This window comes from Archocentrus centrarchus, unplaced genomic scaffold (genome assembly GCF_007364275.1).
Source record: "Archocentrus centrarchus isolate MPI-CPG fArcCen1 unplaced genomic scaffold, fArcCen1 scaffold_40_ctg1, whole genome shotgun sequence".
NCBI classification, from domain to species: domain Eukaryota; kingdom Metazoa; phylum Chordata; class Actinopteri; order Cichliformes; family Cichlidae; genus Archocentrus; species Archocentrus centrarchus.
The window spans coordinates 201,159-220,764 of NW_022060266.1; the positions used below are offsets into that span (position 1 = coordinate 201,159).

At 41.6% G+C, this 19,606-nt stretch overlaps 1 protein-coding gene across 1 annotated transcript in view; it reads right to left on the reverse strand.

Annotated features, from left to right (window-relative positions):
• Window positions 1-9,234: 9,234 nt before the first annotated feature.
• The window catches only part of LOC115776877 (aldehyde dehydrogenase, mitochondrial-like), a 59,712-nt gene continuing 49,340 nt past the window's right edge, over window positions 9,235-19,606 (reverse strand). Inside the window, exon 13 of the mRNA XM_030724666.1 lies at window positions 9,235-9,764. Coding sequence (XP_030580526.1) covers window positions 9,732-9,764 — 33 coding nt within the window. The 3' untranslated portion in view covers window positions 9,235-9,731. The remainder of the gene's footprint in view (window positions 9,765-19,606) is intronic.

A 19,606-nucleotide genomic window follows, 5' to 3' on the forward strand; every position in this document is an offset into this window, starting at 1 on the left:
ATTAACTAGAACTGTGCCTGTGCTCTTCCAGTTCCTCACTATGTTCCTCACAGTGGAAACTGACAGCTGAAATCTCTGATGATCATGATTGTTCATGATGTTGAACAATCTTTGTTTTCAGCTCATCTGATAGTTGTTTTGAGGCTCCCATGTTGCCACTCATCAGAGAAGATGCAAAGAGGAGAAACACTTGCAATTGGCCACCTTAACCCTTTCTCATGATTGGATTCACCTGTGTATGTAGGTCAAGGGTCAATGAGCTTACAAAACAAATTTTGTGTTCCAATAATTAGTGCTAAAGGTATTCAAATCAATAAAACCACAAGAGTGCCCAAACTTATGCACACCACTGTACGTCTCCTTTGCAAATTTAAGTCTTCCATGCAGGAAATCACCAAGAGGCCCCAACCATTCCTGAGAGAAGGACTCATTACATGATCCTCACAGTGATGATAGGAGGGAGTGTTTGCTCGCTGTGCTTTGATGACAGCTGAATCCCTTTACCTGCTTTAACTTGTCCAATGTTGAGACATCTGAATATGCAGGAACTTTGTGTACGTCTCAGATGTCTCCACTTTACAGCAGAGAACAAATGGAAATGTATTTTTATAGCTCCAATTTTATTACTGTATTTTTTTCTCAGATTTGAATAGTGTGTGTCTTCAAAATAAAAACTGAGCTGATAATATATTACCTTGTCATGACAAAGTCACACACCAAGCTCAGCACAGCAGCCGGGGGGTGAGGGTATAAACATGATTGAAATGAGCATATTGTTTACTTAAGACATGCTACTGATTGATCCTGGTTCTCCTCTGTGTTTTTTTAACTGGCCTACAGGAGAAACTTTCCATGTCTGTGAAGTATTACTGTAGAAAGTACCTTCATATTTCTGATTATTGACAGAATGAATGTTCAGGGTTAAAACAAACTGTGGCTCTTTAAGTTATACATTTAATTATTTACTTCTATTTTAGTCCCAAAGCCTTCAAAGTGATAAAATCCCACAGCTGGTATCACAGCAGGGAGCGGTTACTCGGGATCCAAGGTGTTTAATCCCAGGAGCTCCAGCAGCTTCTCCTCATCTGTACTCCGAACCTCCCAGCAGATGAACAGCTCGGGATCCGACGTCACGCACAAAAGCGTGCACACAGTTATGTTTCCATTACTTCAGAGGACATCACACTGACAGTAACTTAACTCTACCACTTAGCCTAAACCTACACTTAACCACAGCTTGACTTGGCTATTGAAGAATATCCCATTTCTTTTCTTGAGGAACTCTTGGTTTGTTTTTGCAGCACACACACACACACACACACACACACACACACACACACACACACACACACACACACACACACACACACACACACACACACACACACACACACACACACACACATTCCTCCACTATTTAACAATGTAAGAAATACTGGATCACATTTAAACAGGTGTGGATGAGCACTGCTGATCATCAGTCGGGTGCTCATCTTGCATCTGTCCCCTCAATTTTAATAGCACTCTAGTTTTCATACAAACATTTTTACACTTAGCAAACTCATGTAGTATGACACATACACCCAACATTTCACCTTCCAGATGAATGGGGAGGGGAGCAGGAAGGTCTTTTTTCACCCCTGTTTCCTGCACCTGGCCCGGGGCGGGGGTTGGCTGGGGTGTCAGGGATTGAGCTAACTGGTAGCTGCTGGCTCTGGGGGCCAAAAATCTAGTTCCAGTGGTTGTCCTCAGGACCTCCTATCCAGGGGTGAAAGTAGTAGAGCAGTAGTAGAGCAGAACACCACAAGCAATATACGAAGAGGAATGGGAAAAAAACTTGATTTAAACTGACAGACAGAAAACCAGTGGGCAGTGTGGGGGGGCAAATTATCTGAACAGTTTCTACAACAGGTTTAGTTCACAGCCCTCTGCTGCCTCCTCCATCATTCTAGTCTTCATACACCCCAACTACCTTTAGTTATTTTTCCCTTCCCACACTCACTCAGCAGCCCGGTACAGGTGCCATCTGCCAATCTCCTGATCCACTCTTGCCACACTTGTTCACAAGACCCTGAGATACTTGAACTCCTGCACTTGAGGAAGCAATTCAACTCTTACTCTTGTCAGTTGGCTACAGTACTGAAGAGTGTAGGAACCACGAGGAAGGCTACAAATGAATTCATTTGTGGAAAATGAGCCTTTACTCTCAGGTGACAGTCACACCCTGCATATGTAAGCTGACACTGGATTCACCAGCTGCCACAGCAAAACTTCAGCTGCCCATTGTTTTCGTGCTCTTCCCAAAGTCACCATGACAGAGGTGATACGTACACTGTTATACTCTCAGAAGGTGAGGCCTGCTCTGACCTCTTCTCTTCAAGCCCTCCTCCATGTGCTCTGAAAGCAGACACACTCAAATGTCTTCTAACTGCTGCATTCAAACAGCCTGCTGAAGAGTTCTGATTAGCTGGAAGCCAAACATTAGCAAAGTTAAAAGGTTCAACTTAGCAACAGCAGCTAACATCAGAAACCAGGAACAACAGTTGAGCTAGTCAGCACTGAGCACTAACAGTTGCTAACAAAGAGCACAAAGGGTGACTATGACTCCTCACATTATCATCAAGGTTGAGCCCAGACACCCTTTGGAGAAAGCTCATTTGTGCTGCATGCATCCATGATCTCATTCTCTCAGTCACTACCCACAGCTCGTGACCATACATATGGGCAGGAACATAGATCAACAACTTCACTTTCACATTCAGCTCTCCCTTCACACATTGCAGTGTCTGTAACACTGCAGATGCCATACAAGTTTGTTGGTCAATGCCCAGCTCCACTCCCATGATAGTTGTGCACAAGACCCCCCAAGATACTTGAACTCCAGCACTTGGGGAAGCTATTTGGTTCTGACTGTTGTCAGTTGGCTGAATTAAATTAAATTCAATTCAACTTTATTTATATAGCGCCAAATCACAACAAACAGTCGCCTCAAGGCACTTTGTATTGTGGGTAAAGATCCTACAATAATACAGAGAAAACCCAACAGTCAAAACGACCCCCTATGAGCAGCACTTGGTGACAGTGGGAAGGAAAAACTCCCTTTAACAGGAAGAAACCTCCAGCAGAACCAGGCTCAGGGAGGGGGGGTCATTTGCTGTGTGGGGATAGAGCCAGAGATTAATAACAATTAATGATTAAATGCAGAGTGGAGTATAAACAAAGTAAATAAGGTGAATGAGAAACAGTGCATTATGTGAACCCCCCAGCAGCCTAGGCCTATAGCAGCATAACTAAGGGAGGGTTCAGGGTCACCTGATCCAGCCCTAACTATAAGCTTGATCATAAAGGAAAGTTTTAAGCCTAATCTTAAAAATAGAGAGGGTGTCTGTCTCCTGAATCCAAGCTGGGAGCTGGTTCCACAGAAGAGGGGCCTGAAAGCTGAAGGCTCTGCCTCCCATTCTACTCTTAAGTATCCTAGGAACCACAAGTAAGCCAGCAGGCTGAGAGAGAAGTGCTCTGTTGGGGTGATATGGTACTATGAGGTCTTTGAGATAAGATGGTGCCTGATTATTCAAGACCTTGTAGGTGAAGAGAAGGATTTTAAATTCTATTCTAGATTTAACAGGGAGCCAATGAAGAGAAGCCAATATGGGAGAAATCTGCTCTCTCTTTCTAGTCCCTGTCAGTACTCTAGCTGCAGCATTTTGGATCAGCTGAAGGCTTTTCAGGGAGCTTTTAGGACAGCCTGATAATAATGAATTACAATAGTCCAGCCTAGAAGTAATAAATGCATGAATGAGCTTTTCAGCATCACTGTGAGAAAGGATGTTTCTAATTTTAGAAATATTGTGCAAATGCAAAAAAGTTAATTTAAATAAATAAATTTAAATTTAAATTAAAATTTAAATAAAGAGTGTGTGCTGCTTAAGCCTTTAGGTTTCTGCGTGTTTGTTTATCGAACAGGAATGACACAAACAACGGAATAAGGAGTCCAATTATTAAATTTAATAAAGCCATTTCAAACAGATTAATCTGGTTCAGAACTGCACGCCATTCCCAGTGTGTTACTGGATATGACATGAAGTACTGACACATTCTTTTTCAGCTTACAGTTTCATCAGCTTATCTATCTTGGTTACATCATTATACAAAATAAAATGTGAAAAACAGAGAATTTCAACAACAGGGTGACCTCGAAGTCTCCATTTCTATGATTGTGTAGTCTCCATCAGTGTGGTTCATTGAACACAAAGTTCATGATGACACGAAACATTATAAGCTTCTGTATTTTTAATCAGTTATGTTTATCTTTCTGTGTGAGACAAATTTCTCAGGGAAATAAGTGTACATTTGGTAATATACCATGAACTTCATAAAAACTAATTTCCTTCAGTAGCAACCTTGAGGAAGGCCACAGATTAATTCATTTGTGTACTATAAAATGAGCCTTTACTCTAAGTTGACAGTCACATGCCTGTTGTGTCCTGCTTTTTTTATTTGTGAAGGAAGACACTTAAATCACTTTAGTTCAAAATTAAAATGTACACGGGCAGTCTTGGTTCGGGAAATCACAGGCCATCCCAGCAGCTGGCTGTGACCCCCTCCCACGAAGAGCAAAGATTCTAATCTAAACACAACACATTATCCTGCCACTATCTCCAAGCAAAACGGATACGGTGAGCTGCAGTTTCGCCTTCATCATTGGTCCTGCCAGTGGCTGGTTCTCATGGCTCAGATTTCTTCCATCAGCGATAAAAGCTCTGTAAAAGAAGCACATACCTGACGTTTCCCAAATCATTACAAGACAGTTTTATCCAGCTTAGTAATGGGACATGGTCACATTTACTCACTCTGTACGCGCTGCTATACTTTGTTCATATTGTGGCAAAACCCTGAAGGACAAGATAAACATATTTTTCCCAGAGACTGGGAAGGCCATAAACAAGATAAACATGTTTCCCAAAAGCCGTGAAGTCACCCTGGCGTCCACTGGTCCACTATCTGTCTGCTGTCAATCTAATTAATTTATTTCATTGTCTATTATTTGCTTCAGTCACTACTAATTAATTAATTTCCTGCGGTTTATGCTTAATAATTGTCATTTTGTTCATAGAGTAAAAAAATAAAAACCCAACACTCCCATGAGTAAACGGACACTGGATTCACCCACTACAGGTTCAGCAACATTTCAACTGCCCATTGTCCTTGCTCAAAGTCACCTTTGGTGGTGGTAAGTACACTGTTATACTCTCAGAGGTGAGACCTGCTCTGACCTCTTCTCTTCAAGCCCTCCTCCGTGTGCTCTGAAAGCAGACGCACTCAAAAGTCTTCTAATTGCAGCATTACAGGTGGATACACATCTCTAACCGAGATAAAAAGTTCAAGTTCACCAGGAACAGCAGTCGAGCATGTCAGCATGGTGGTAACAGTGTTAACAAAGACAACAAAGGATTCAGTTGTCAGGGCCTGGCCCTCAAAAAGGACAGCTGAACTGAACAATGATGCTGCCGAGCTCAGCCTCAATTGATGAAATCCTACTCCAATCAATGACTGGACAAAGAGACTGGCAACAAACTGCATATTCTGTGAGTGAAGGAGACAATAAAAACCAAACTTTTTAGTTCTTTTTTCCCCTCAGCTAGTTTGTGCAAGAGTAAGGGTAAGTAAGAGTAAGGCTTTCTCATAAATGATGACTCAACTATAACTTTGATTGGCTGTTGAGCTAGAGTGAAAGATTATTGCCACTCCCCCTCCGGCTGTGCTTCAAGGATTCTGGCAGTTAGAATGCCATGGGGGTCAGTGACAACTTGGAGGCTCCAAGCTGTCATTAACAGCATACCATAATGTCACGCTAATAATCTTTTACCCAGTTGGTATCAGGAGCATACCATAAAGTCATTTCAGATGTGATTATAATTTCCATAGTCAACCCAAAATAGTGGTTGTTGTTTTGCATCTTCTCTGCAAACACCAGTCACAATAGTCCAGCCTAGAAGTAATAAATGCATGAATTAAATCACAGTTGTTTCTAATTTTAGAAATATTGCGTGAATGCAAAAAAGCGGTCCTATATTAGTTTAATATGCGCATTGAAGGACATATCCTGGTCAAAAATGACTCCAAGATTTCTCACAGTGTTACTGGAGGCCAAAGTAATGCCATCCAGAGTATGTCTCTGGTTTGACACCATGTTTCTAAGATTTGTGGGGCCGAGTACAAGAAGTACCACTATTTGTCTGCTCTTTATCTAATGTATTTATTTATCTATTATTTGCTTCAGCCACTACTTATTAATTAATTTCCTGCAGTTTACTTTTAACTGTTTGTTATTTTATTCATTGAGTAAAAATTAAAACCCAACACTAGGATAATTAAGAGTAGAATGGGAGGCAGAGGCATCCAGCTTTCCTTCACCTGAACCCTCCCGTGGTTTTGCTGCTACAGGCCTAGGCTGCTGGGGGGTTCCCATATTGCAAAAATTGTATGAAAATACTGCAGTTTAGTGTGTAATAAACAGGTCAGCTTGTTGTACTGTATTTACAGTAAAGCTCTGTGTTGGTGCACAGAGGCTGTGTTGATGGTCAGAGTTACAGGTTACATCAGTGCAGCAGAGATAAGTTTGAATCAAAGCTGCTGATGCTGAGATTCATTCACTGAATCCAACATTTCTACAGCCTGTATGCTGTCAGTGTAGGGGATGGAGATCAGCTCAGAGAGCTGTGAAATACTGGGTTACATCTTTGTGAGTTCACTTCATCCACACAGAGCAGTAAACCTCAGAGCAGCAGCAGCAGGTCAGCTGATCACAGCCTGCACACCAACATCATTTACTGCAGCTACAATAGAAAGTTGTGGTTCTTCTCCCCATGCAGAGACACTACAGCTGATCTTAGGGTTCCTCCACCTTCTGAATCCCACTGTAACCCCTGAGTATCCTCATGTTGGTGTTTAGGTGGAGGCACAGTCACCCTCTGCTATGGAGGACACAGAGAATAGAGCTGTGTTTAAATTCCCTTTAACAGTTTGTGTCCTGCATAACAGATTCAAGCTGAGAGCATTCGTTAGAATTAAAATTTAGATTGGAATAACATTTGTATTCTCATGTAATATTATTTTATATTATTACAATAATATATAATGAGGTTCAGTTAGCTTTACACAAAAATAGCAGGTAGAAACGTCCTCCAAAGAGCTACTTTTACTTTCTTACTTTGAGTACATTTCAGAGCCTGTACTTTTTACTTAAGTAAAGAAGTTGAACCAGTACTTCGACTTTTACCAAAGTAGTTTTAAACACAAGTACTTGTACTTCTACTTAAGTACAGAATGTCAGTACTTTTGCCACCTCTGCTCGTTTGTGACATTTTTAGTATAATGTGTTAAAGCATAAAACCAGTAAATACAGCCATAAATGGCAATGACTGGGTCCAAGAAGATTAAAGGTGTTTGAACACTGTCAGCTCTGTACATGTTTGCAGTTTTGTTTTCTCTTTCATTTGGAAATATACAAAAAGGGACAGTTATGCCCACTATACCAAATGTTAGGTTATGATTCTGTCAGTGCTCGACTTCCATACAGATCAATGCTTGCCAATTTTGAGACTTGTGCATTTGTGGCACCTCCTACAGGTGTAGTACATTTTGGTAGCCACAGGAACAGCCCAACTTTAAGACTGATATCTCAACGCATTCATGGGTTATTGAAAATATGCATAAACAACTTATTTTGATTAAAAACTGATCTGCCTGCCTAAAATCAAACTGAGAGTAATTCACACCAAAGGATCAGCAGTCTGTAGATTGTCCTCAGTCAGTTGTGGGAGGATTGGTTCAGCAGTTTCTGATATGAGGTGAAAAGCAGCTGGGAAAAGGCATGAAACTTGACATTTTAAAGCATTCCCTGTTATAGTGAAACACTCCAGTCACATTCTTGTAGTTCTTAGAACTTCAGAAATTTCTTTCATGCAGTACATTTAATTACCTAATATTTATGACAGTCAACTGGCGGCCCGCGGGCCACATCCAGCCCACCAGTTTTCCATCAGGCCCCCGAATAGTACTGCCACAGGTACTATATGCCATTCAATCATGTCACATGATAGCCCATTAAATACCCATCTCTGACTAGCGTGAATTATCAAAAGCCTCAGAACGCCATTTTGCATTGCCTGCAAAAGCTTCCATGTCCCTATACCCAATCAGGATGCAAGATCGGACCATGTGACTGCGCTGCACTGAGCAGTTGACTTTTGTTGGTGGTCAGATTGTAAACACAGCTGAAGGTGAGTCTAACCTTGTTTTGTGTAGAAAAAATGTTCGTTGATCAAACTTGTCTAAATAAAGGAAGTTAAAGTTGTAACGAGATTTCTGTCGGTGATCCTGAAGGATCGTTACTGGCTGCCGAGCGTACTCCCCGGACTGCACAGGGCTCCTTTGCTGTGAGGGTCTCTCACCCAGTCTGCTCGGGGGGGAACAGACAGATAGGTGGCTCGGTGTGTACCTTAATGCAGTCACGGCCCCCCCGTATACATCCATCCCTCCGCCTATCTACTATTCTGTTATTGTTAAAATAAATGTGCTGCCATTTTGTGCCATTGCGGCTTTACTGTGTGAATCTGTCAAAATCTTTTTATCAGAGTCGGATATTTGGACCTTTTGCCTTCGTTCACACTGAAGATCTTCTGGTTTTGCCTAAAAACAAAATGCTATTTATTAAAAAGTAGGTAAAGTACTGTAGTTACATCTTTGAAGAAAGGCACCTCACCGTTGGTGGTGAAATGACTAAAATGTACCCTAAAATCCAGATTTTAAAAAAAGCTCTTGTAAAAGTGGCCAGGCAGATTTAGAGGGTTTTGCATCTGAACTCTTCATGTTTCTATATTCATTAAAAATGCTTCTGAAAAGTAGATCGTGCAGAGACAAACTCGCTGCTCTCCTGTAACGTTTTATTGTTTACCACGGTGTCTCCATAACCATCAACATAACAGAGAAGAACATGTAACTGCAAGACTTGGACATCACAGCATTAAAAATAGTATAAATTTGAAAGGAAAATTGATATATCAAATAATAATATATTACTTAGGATAAAATAATAATTTTATTTTACTTTATGAGAGCATCTGGGCCTCACACTGTGTGCTGAGAAAAATTGGGGCCCTTGGACAGATGTAGTTGATGAGCCCTGGTTTAGGATACAACTTTATAATAATAATAAGCACAGTAATGCTAAAGGATAATTCTTTAATGTGTTTATTGTAGCGCCTTACATCATGCTAACTTTGCATTCTCAACCCAAACATGTAATGAGTACATATTAACATAAACATAGTGAGGATTAAAATGACAGAACGCAGAGTGCCGCAAATGAATTTATTCTGAAAACTTAGGGTAAAAACGTCCACGGACTTTACTCTATGGTCATACTTGCAGTTATATAAGCAAACGATATGATGAAATTCTAGTGTATGAAAAATTGATTGAATATTGTAAACAATCCATTGAGAGTTTGGCAATTTCATTCACTTTGCGTTTAATCAACATGATTTAAGTAGGTAGACTTTCACTGCAAACAGGGTCCACAGAGCAGACTCCAGCTGGCTTTAAACAGGTTTGTACTGCTTGTGAAGCAAAAAGCAGAAGAATTACTCAGAACAGCTCAATGCAGCAGTTTTTCAGTCTAACGCGTCCTCGGCATCTTTGCGGTCGACAGCAGGACTCACTGCACACGTCTAAGAATTTTTCTGGGGTACTTTGATGGTCACCTGAAAGAATGGAAATACACAAAGGAAATTATTTAAACAAATCTCGATGTCACATTGTTTCCAATGAATCTAAAGCTTTCAAATACACAGTGACTGTATCTGACACACCGAAGCAGCAGATCATTGGGCCTCATTCACAAACAGTTCATACACAAATCTATATACAAATCTATGCATACAAATGTTTCACACACAAATCACCATTTTTGTATCTGAATTGTTTGCACCCTACAAACAAACTAAGAAATGCCAATATTCCCTATCTGATCTTATTTATTAAAAATATTGTGTATACTATATTGGCCACTTGGTTATGGCGTTCCATGTATGCCCTGCCTTCTAGCATCTTGCACCCTGCTGTTATGTGCTGGATTGTCGCAGGGGCATCTCTGCACACCCTGCACCTGGTGTGGTAGACCCCAGCCAATATTGATCTTGTGCTCAGAGCTTGCTCTTGTGCTGCCATGATTAGTGCCTCTGTGCTTTGTCCAGCCATTGGTAGGATTTCTCTATGTCAGCCACTTCTTCTATCTGCTGGTGGTACATGCCATGCAGAGGCCTGTCCTTCCATGATGGTTCCTGTTCTTTGTCCTCTTCTTTCTCAGGTTTCTGCTGCCTGAGGTACTCACTAAGCACATGATCCTTTGTGGCCATCTTCCTGATGTATTCATGGATCTTTCTTGTTTCATCTAGGACAGTGGTTCTGACACTCACTAGTCCTCGGCCTCCTTCTTTCTACTTAGAGTACAGTCTCAGGGTGCTGGATTTGGGCTGAAACCCTCCATGCACGGTAAGGAGCTTTCTTGTCGTAACATCAGTGGCTTCTATTTCCTCCTTTGGCCAGCTTATTATCCCAGCAGGGTATCTGACAACTGGCAGGGCATAGGTGTTGATAGCCTGGATCTTGTTCTCATTCAGCTGAATCTTCAGGACTTGCCTTACTCTCTGGAAATACTTGGAGGTTGCAGCTTTCCTAGCAGCCTCTTCATGGTTCCCATTTTCCTGTGGGATTCCATGGTACTTGTAGCTGTCTTCAATGTCTGCAATGTTGCCTTCTGGTAGTGTAATCCCCTCAGTTCTGACTACTTTTCCTCTTTTTGTTACCATCCGACTACACTTCTCCAGTCCGAATGACATGCCGATATCATTGCTGTAGATCCTGGTGGTGTGGATCAATAAATTGATATCTCGTTCACAGTCTTAGCATACAGCTTGATGTCATCCATGTACAGGAGGTGGCTGATGCTTGCTCCATTCCATAGTCAGTATCCGTAGCCAGTCTTGATGATGATCTGGCTGAGGGGACTCAGGCCTATGCAGAACAGCAGTGGGGACAGGGCATCTCCTTGGTAAATCCTGTTAAATCTAGAATAGAATTTAAAATCCTTCTCCTCACATACAAGGTCTTGAATAATCAGGCCCCATCTTATCTCAAAGACCTTATAGTACCATGTCACCCCAATAGACAGGGCTTTCAAATTAAGCCGGCGGCAGGCACATTTTCCGCCTACTCCACCACTCTGCGCCGTCTACTTTTTAATTTTCCTAAAAAAAAATTTTTGCACTGTCCGTCGTCTCCATTTCCAGTGCCATGTGGCAATATTTACATTCTTTCAATCTGAGCAATTTGATTGGTTCACGACTGCCATGTGACTATTCATATTGTCTGCTGCCATCATGGGTTCTCAGCATGTAAGAGAAATAAGAGAAAACAGCAGCCGTCACAAGTGGCCGCCAGGCATGGGGACCAGATGACTGGGCTTAAGAAATGGTTCAAGCCCACGTCCGAGGTTGAAAGTAAGTAATCTAGATATACATGAACAATGTATGACAGAAATGACAGAAAGGTCACCGGCCTCATGGAATGCGATCGTCTGCATGATTTGATGATGAATTTCAGAGCCAACCATGCTGTTCATTCAGGGGCAAGTTTGACGATAAAATATGCATTAGCATTACTTTTGAAGATTAACTTTCAAAATTATTTAAAATCAGAGGTGGGAAGTAACGAAGTACAAATACTTCGTTACTGTACATTTTTCAGGTATCTGTACTTTACTTGAGCATTTATTTTTCTGACTACTTTATACTTTTACTCCCTACATTTTTACACAATTATCTGTACTTTCTACTTCTTACATTTTCAAAACAGACTCGTTAGTTTAGGTTTAACGTCTGAGAAAAGTTTGCATTTCCATCAAACATCAAACAATCTGAGCCTAAATGGAGGAATAATAACATATAAGAGACAATCGTACTGGCATATCCTCCATCACTGGGCTTATCAGGTACAAAGGGATTAAATACGCAAACACATATAATTCATGTCTCATTTATAGCGCTATAATCAGGGGTTACAGCAGGCCGGACCGAGTCCGTAAGTTGTGCTCGCGGGACATAAACAGCTTAGCTAGCACTACTGAAGAGGAGCGAGCATGAAGGGAGTAACGTGTGGCAGATAATTGCAGCATTTCTAAATGCTCAACAAATATCAGCAAACACACAAAGTGTGTGCAGTTTGTCACACAGTGTGTCTGCTAGCTAAAAGAAGAGCTGCTGTATTTCAGGGAGAGCAAAGAGAGAGAAGTTCACTCACAGATGGAGAAAGAGGACAGGAGAGGAAGAAGGGAGGTTAGATTTAAAGGTAAGGACTGCAAAATAAACTGAAGTATGCTGACTTTGTGTTATTCAAAGATTATATGAAAATACTGCAGTTCAGTGCGTAATAAACAGGTCAGCTTGTTGTACTGTATTTACAGTAAAGCTCTGTGTTGGTGCACAGAGGCTGTGTTGATGGTCACAGTTACAGGTTACATCAGTGCAGCAGAGATGAGTTTGAATCAAAGCTGCTGATGCTGAGATTCATTCACTGAATCCAACATTTCTACAGCCTGTATGCTGTCAGTGTAGGGGATGGAGATCAGCTCAGAGAGCTGTGAAATACTGGGTTACATCTTTGTGAGTTCACTTCATCCACACAGAGCAGTAAACCTCAGAGCAGCAGCAGCAGGTCAGCTGATCACAGCCTGCACACCAACATCATTTACTGCAGCTCACAATAGAAAGTTGTGGTTCTTCTCCCCATGCAGAGACACTACAGCTGATCTTAGGGTTCCTCCACCTTCTGAATCCCACTGTAACCCCTGAGTATCCTCATGTTGGTGTTTAGGTGGAGGCACAGTCACCCTCTACTATGGAGGACACAGAGAACAGAGCTGTGTTTAAATTCCCTTTAACAGTTTGTGTCCTGCATAACAGATTCAAGCTGAGAGCATTCATTAGGATTAAAATTTAGATTAGAATAACGTTTCTATTCTCATGTAATATTTTATATTATTACAATAATATATAATGAGGTTCAGTAAGCTTTACACAAAAATAGCAGGTAGAAACGTCATCCAAAGAACTACTTTTACTTTCTTACTTTGAGTCCAGGGGTTGGACAATGAAACTGAAACACCTGTCATTTTAGTGTGGGAGGTTTCATGGCTAAATTGGACCAGCCTGGTGGCCAACCTTCATTAATTGCACATTGCACCAGTAAGAGCAGAGTGTGAAGGTTCAATTAGCAGGGTAAGAGCACAGTTTTGCTCAAAATATTGCAATGCACACAACATTATGGGTGACATACCAGAGTTCAAAAGAGGACAAATTGTTGGTGCACGTCTTGCTGGCGCATCTGTGACCAAGACAGCAAATCTTTGTGATGTATCAAGTGCCACGGTATCCAGGGTAATGTCAGCATACCACCAAGAAGGACGAACCACATCCAACAGGATTAACTGTGGACGCAAGAGGAAGCTGTCTGAAAGGGATGTTCGGGTGCTAACCCGGATTGTATCCAAAAAACATAAAACCACGGCTGCCGAAATCACGGCAGGATTAAATGTGCGCTTCAACTCTCCTGTTTCCACCAAAACTGTCCGTCGGGAGCTCCACAGGATCAATATACACGGCCGGGCTGCTACAGCCAAACCTTTGGTTACTCGTGCCAATGCCAAACGTCGGGTTCAATGGTGCAAGGAGCGCAAATCTTGGGCTGTGGACAATGTGAAACATGTATTGTTCTCTGATGAGTCCACCTTTACTGTTTTCCCCACATCCGGGAGAGTTACGGTGTGGAGAAGCCCCAAAGAAGCGTAACACCCAGACTGTTGCATGCCCAGAGTGAAGCATGGGGGTGGATCAGTGATGGTTTGGGCTGCCATATCATGGCATTCCCTTGACCCAATACTTGTGCTAGATGGGCGCGTCACTGCCAAGGGCTACCGAACCATTCTGGAGGACCATGTGTATCCAATGGTTCAAACATTGTATCCTGAAGGTGGTGACGTGTATCAGGATGACAGTGCACCAATACACACAGCAAGACTGGTGAAAGATTGGTTTGATGAACGTGAAAGTGAAGTTGAACATCTCCCATGGCCTGCACAGTCACCAGATCTAAATATTATTGAGCCACTTTGGGGTGTTTTGGAGGAGCGAGTCAGGAAACGTTTTCCTCCACCAGCATCACGTCGTGACCTGGCCACTATCCTGCAAGAAGAATGGCTTAAAATCCCTCTGACCACTGTGCAGGACTTGTATATGTCATTCCTAAGACGAATTGACGCTGTATTGGCCGCAAAAGGAGGCCCTACACCATACTAATAAAGTATTGTGATCTAAAACCAGGTGTTTCAGTTTCATTGTCCAACCCCTGTACATTTCAGAGCCTGAACTTTTTTACTTTTACTTAAGTAAAGATGTTGAAACTAGGGATGCTCCGATCCGACATTCAGTATCGGTATCGGTCCGATACTGGCCTAAATTACTGGATTGGATATCGGAAAGAAATAAAAAAATGTAATCCGATACATTAAATAATGTTTCGCTCACATTAGCTGCATTACAGGGCTCAGTCGTCTTCTTCTTGTGGGTTTGCGGTTGACCAAACCAGCTTAGAGCTGCATTACCGCCACCTACTGGAATGGAGTGGGGGATCAGGAGTTAGAAAACAACCCCCTCAGATCCTCCGTTGCTGCGACGGATTCCCTTGGACACTGAGCGATCATCGCTGACATGTTGTTCCGCCTCCACCGCTCTCTGCCTTGTTTGTGTGTTGTGCTCGCTGTGCTGAAAATCAGCTGTTATTTTTTTCTCTACTTCAGCTCCCGGACATACTGCTAGCGAGCGCAGCTATTAGCACTAGTGACCGTCCGGTACAGGAAGAACCCTTTCCCCGTCAAAATATTTTTGATACTTTAATCCCTGATTTGTGACTAAATATAGACCTGCAGTAGAAACATATTTAGGAGAATGCTTGCAAATATAAAGCACTACAAGATTGCGCTCACGCAGCCCCTAGTTTTTCACGTGAACACTGATGACGCAACAGCAGCAGTCAGCTGATTTACGTGCAGTCTGTCTGCACAAGCGGAAAGAGGCAGAGCCGGCGCACTCAGATGGAGCAGAAGGAAATGTTTTTCTAGTGTCCAAAAGAAGCCGTTTCGTCCCTGTAACCTCCATTAAACCTTTACTGGGAAACAGCTGGAGATCCTTCATCAACCACCTGATCAGTAAGTGAAGAAAAGAGAACTTTGTAGCTGCTCCATCCACCCTGTTTGTTTCACACAGGGAAAAACTGCAGTACGGAAGTTAAAATATACAGATGAACTGTTAATATGAAAAAAGCCTAAAAAGCTCTGCCCGCCCTGGTCCTTAGTCTTGTATGTGGGACAACTAAAAGACTTTGATTTTGTTGTGTGAGAGACTGTTGACTTCTCTCTCTTTTTTTTTAATGTTTTTAAATGCCTGGATCAATTTTAAATATTGGATTTATATCGGTATCGGCCGATATCCACATGTAAAATATCGGTATCGGACATAAAAAAGTGGTATCGTGCCATCCCTAGTTGAAACAGTACTTTGATTTTTTTTCACACAAGTACTTCTACTGAAGTACAGAATGTCAGTACTTTTGCCACCTCTGTTTAAAATTAAACCATAACAGTGTTGAGATGCATTGCATATAAGTAATGGTTTGTGAACACATCGGCCGTGGCATTTCTTCCTTTCATAGTAGAAGTTGTTCATTTATAGTAACTTTGATATATTTATGGGAGCACTGAATGAAAGTCTTTAAAAAAGTAGTAAAATTTAGGGGATAGTACTCTTAAAAGCAAAACAGATGGGGAAAAGACGCCCATGGAGGACAGCAAAGGTCTCGGTCATAAGGCGCCTGCTACTTTGGCATGCCCCCCTGCTTACTCCAAAACAGTTTGAAAGCCCTGATAGAGCACTCCACTTTCACACTGCTGGCTTATTTGTGGTTCCTAGGATACTTAAGAGTAGAATGGGAGGCAGAGCCTTCAGCTTTCAGGCCCCTCTTCTGTGGAACCAGCTCCCAGCTTGGATTCAGGAGACAGACACCCTCTCTATTTTTAAGATTAGGCTTAAAACTTTCCTTTATGATCAAGCTTATAGTTAGGGCTGGATCGGGTGACCCTGAACCCTCTCTTAGTTATGCTGCTATAGGCCTAGGCTGCTGGGGGGTTCCATGATGCACTGAGTGTTTCTTTTCACTCTGTTTATACTCCACTCTGTATTTAATCATTAGTTATTATTAATCTCTGGCTCTCTTCCACAGTGTATTTTGACCCCCCTCCCTGAGCCTGGTTCTGCTGGAGGTTTCTTCCTGTTAAAGGGAGTTTTTCTTCCCACTGTCACCAAGTGCTCATAGGGGGTCGTTTTGACTGTTGGGTTTTCTCTGTAATTATTGCAGGTTTTTTACCTTATAATCTAAAGTGCCTTGAGGTGACTGTTCTGATTTGGGTCTATATAAATAAAATTGTACTGAATTGGTCTTACAGTCTCGAGGGACTGCTCTGTCTATCAGTAGCTGGTGTTTTGCCTCTCTAGCAACTCTGCCAATTCCTTTCTGGGCCTCGCTCATGTATTGAGCCACATGCCTGCTCATCTTAGCTGCTATGATGCCTGACAGGAGTTTGCTGTACTGAGGCAGGTTATGGGCCAGCAGCTGGGACCGGTGGGGGTGCTGTTCTCATATTGTGCCCCTCCCACTGATACTACATTTCCACTACCGAGGTGTAGTGTTGTAGTACTCGAGATCGGTCTTGGTCTCGAGACCGCTTTTTGATGGTCTCGGTCTTGTCATGGACTCGGACATTGCGGACTCGGGATTTTATTTCAAGACCAGTCAAGACCACAGCTCTGGAAATATCACTAAATTGCCAGAATACTGTCCAATTTATTTTTTTAACATCTTTGCTTTTATTGAATGCAAAACGTACTGCTTCAAATCCAACAAAGATTGCGCTCCTCTGCCTCTCAAAGGAGCGCACCTCGCAGACTCCGCCCCAGCTAGGTCGCTGCTATTATCGCTGCTTACGCCTGTATCATTTCACCGCAGTTTGCAATCTACCACAGAGCACAGACAGTTTCATTCACAATGTGCACGTTTGGTCTCACTATGGTCACGCGTGTGCTGCATAAATCGAAATAACAACCGGCATGAACACGAAGAGAAGTAAGAGGGAAAATGAAGATCAAAGGAAAATTTCAGGCTTCTGATTCAACAAAAAAATCCCAACATGAAAGGTAAATACCAACCTTCATGTATTTGATACACAAACTAAAAATTTAATGCAAGTTTTAGGGCTGCAACAATTCTTGGAATAACGCAATTTGATTATTAAAAATCCTTGACACAAATTTGTTGCTTTGATGTTTCATTTCAACTCTGCAGCTCAGGTGTCTCTGTGTAAGCGGAGCATTTCCTCCACATTAGTTCTCCATCGCTGTCACAGATTTCCGTCATTTGGAAAAAACAAACAAAACAAAAACGACCCTTTAACACGAGTGGATCGCTGAGATGTTTTTCCATGCCCCCACTTCTCTGTGCTGTGAGTGCGCGTGTTTGAATGTGCGCGCGTTTTGTGCAGAGGATGTCAGCTGTTACTTTTTCTTTATGTCAGCTGTAGCCACCAGAACAGACCTATAACCACAGTGTACCGTCAAAATGTTTTTATCAACCACCTGATCAGCAACATGAAGCACAGAGAACTTTGTAGCTGCTCCATCCACCCTGTTTGTTTCACACAGAGAAACATCTGCAGTATGGAAGTTAAAATATGCTGATGAATTGTTAAAATGAAAATTTATTTCTTATCCAATTACTTGATTAATTGACGGAGTAATCAATTGAATACTTGATTACTAAAATAATTGATAGTTGCAGCCCTACTTGTATTCAGAAAGCCATAGTCAAACATTAGTTTTCAGCACCAGTAGAGCTATGAGAGGCCTTCAAGAATAAAATAACTACAGTTCCCAGCAAGATGATGTCACTTCCTGTTGTTGCATTAAAAACGTGATAGTTTATGCTCACAACATGGTGGCTGATATTCAAATGTAGGAAATGCTTTTAGCAGCTGAGGAATCTGGATTATGTTTTTGTTGTGTATGTTTTTTATGTGATTTCTGCAAACACAGTGGAAGGAAACGGCACTCTGGGACACATTATTGGGGTGGCTGTAGCTCAGTAGGTAGAGCAGGTCACCTACTGATCAGAAGGTCAGCGGTTCGATTCCTGGCTACTCCAGGCTACATGCCAATGTATCCTTGGGCAAGATACTTAACCCCAAGTTGCTCTCCGACCGTCCCGTCGGAGTATGAATGTGTGTGAATGATAGTTAATTAAAAAGCAAACATGGAAGTGCTTGTATGAATGGGAGTGCATGGGTGAATGTAAACATGTTGTAATAGCGCTTTGAGTGCTCTGACTGAGTAGAAAAGCGCTATATAAGAGCTAGTCCATTTACCATTAAATGCTTGACATATAAATGTAACTTTTCTGGATTATATGCAAAAATTATCATTCTATCGATCTAATAAGGCCTGATTTAGAGTTCTGCATTGATCCTTTGTGCATAACTGAAAATCCTCTCTGAACCTAACCTGACACCTCAAGAAATATAACTACATATCCAAAAAAACTGATTACTGCTTTCCAGTTACATCTTAGGCCCCATCACTCAATTAACAAGTGGGAGCAGCATTTAGCTGTTAGCACTAGCTTACTAATTAGCATTAGCGTTAACGCTGGGGTGAGAAATATTTCTTGCTAGAACCCTGAAGTTACCATGGCCGTGGTAACGGCAGAAAAGTAAGTAAGTTGTTTCTCCGCCATTAGTACATTGAGCTAGTGGTGGGCAGATCGATCCTAATATCGATAATATGGATGCCAACGTTGGTATTGGTATTGATCAATATCAGTGTGATGAGATCGATACTTTGGCTTCAGTTTCTCTCCTGTATGCAGTGCTGCGGTTTCATCAATGATGCGAGCTGACTGTCTAAGTGTCGCTCCTGTCACAGCACAGAGCAGGCACACTTTGCTCCTCCCCTCCCCACAGTGTTTTCTTATACTGGCATGTGACGCATAACATGTTTTTTTGGGGAAAAAAAAAAGGATTTTGCTATGAAACATTTAAATCAAATTTAAATTTAAATTTGTAGAAAATTTGTGAATGAAGGGACATTTTTTATAAAAATTTTTTATAATACTTTCTGAATGATCTACCTGGAAAAAAAGTTTGCATTTGTTCTTGAGTGATGATTTTGTACACTTCATTTATGAAAAAAAAATTCCAGACATCAATGTATGGGGAAAATTGTTTTGTTAATGTTCTATTGTTTCAGAATAATAACTTTTATTTTGATAAAGTATTTTCTACTTACATATAAACTTTGCCCAATTCTATCCCGGGTTTTAACTAATTAATGATCCAAAGGAAAAAAATCTCAAACCAATTAAACTTCATGGAAATTCTTTATAATTA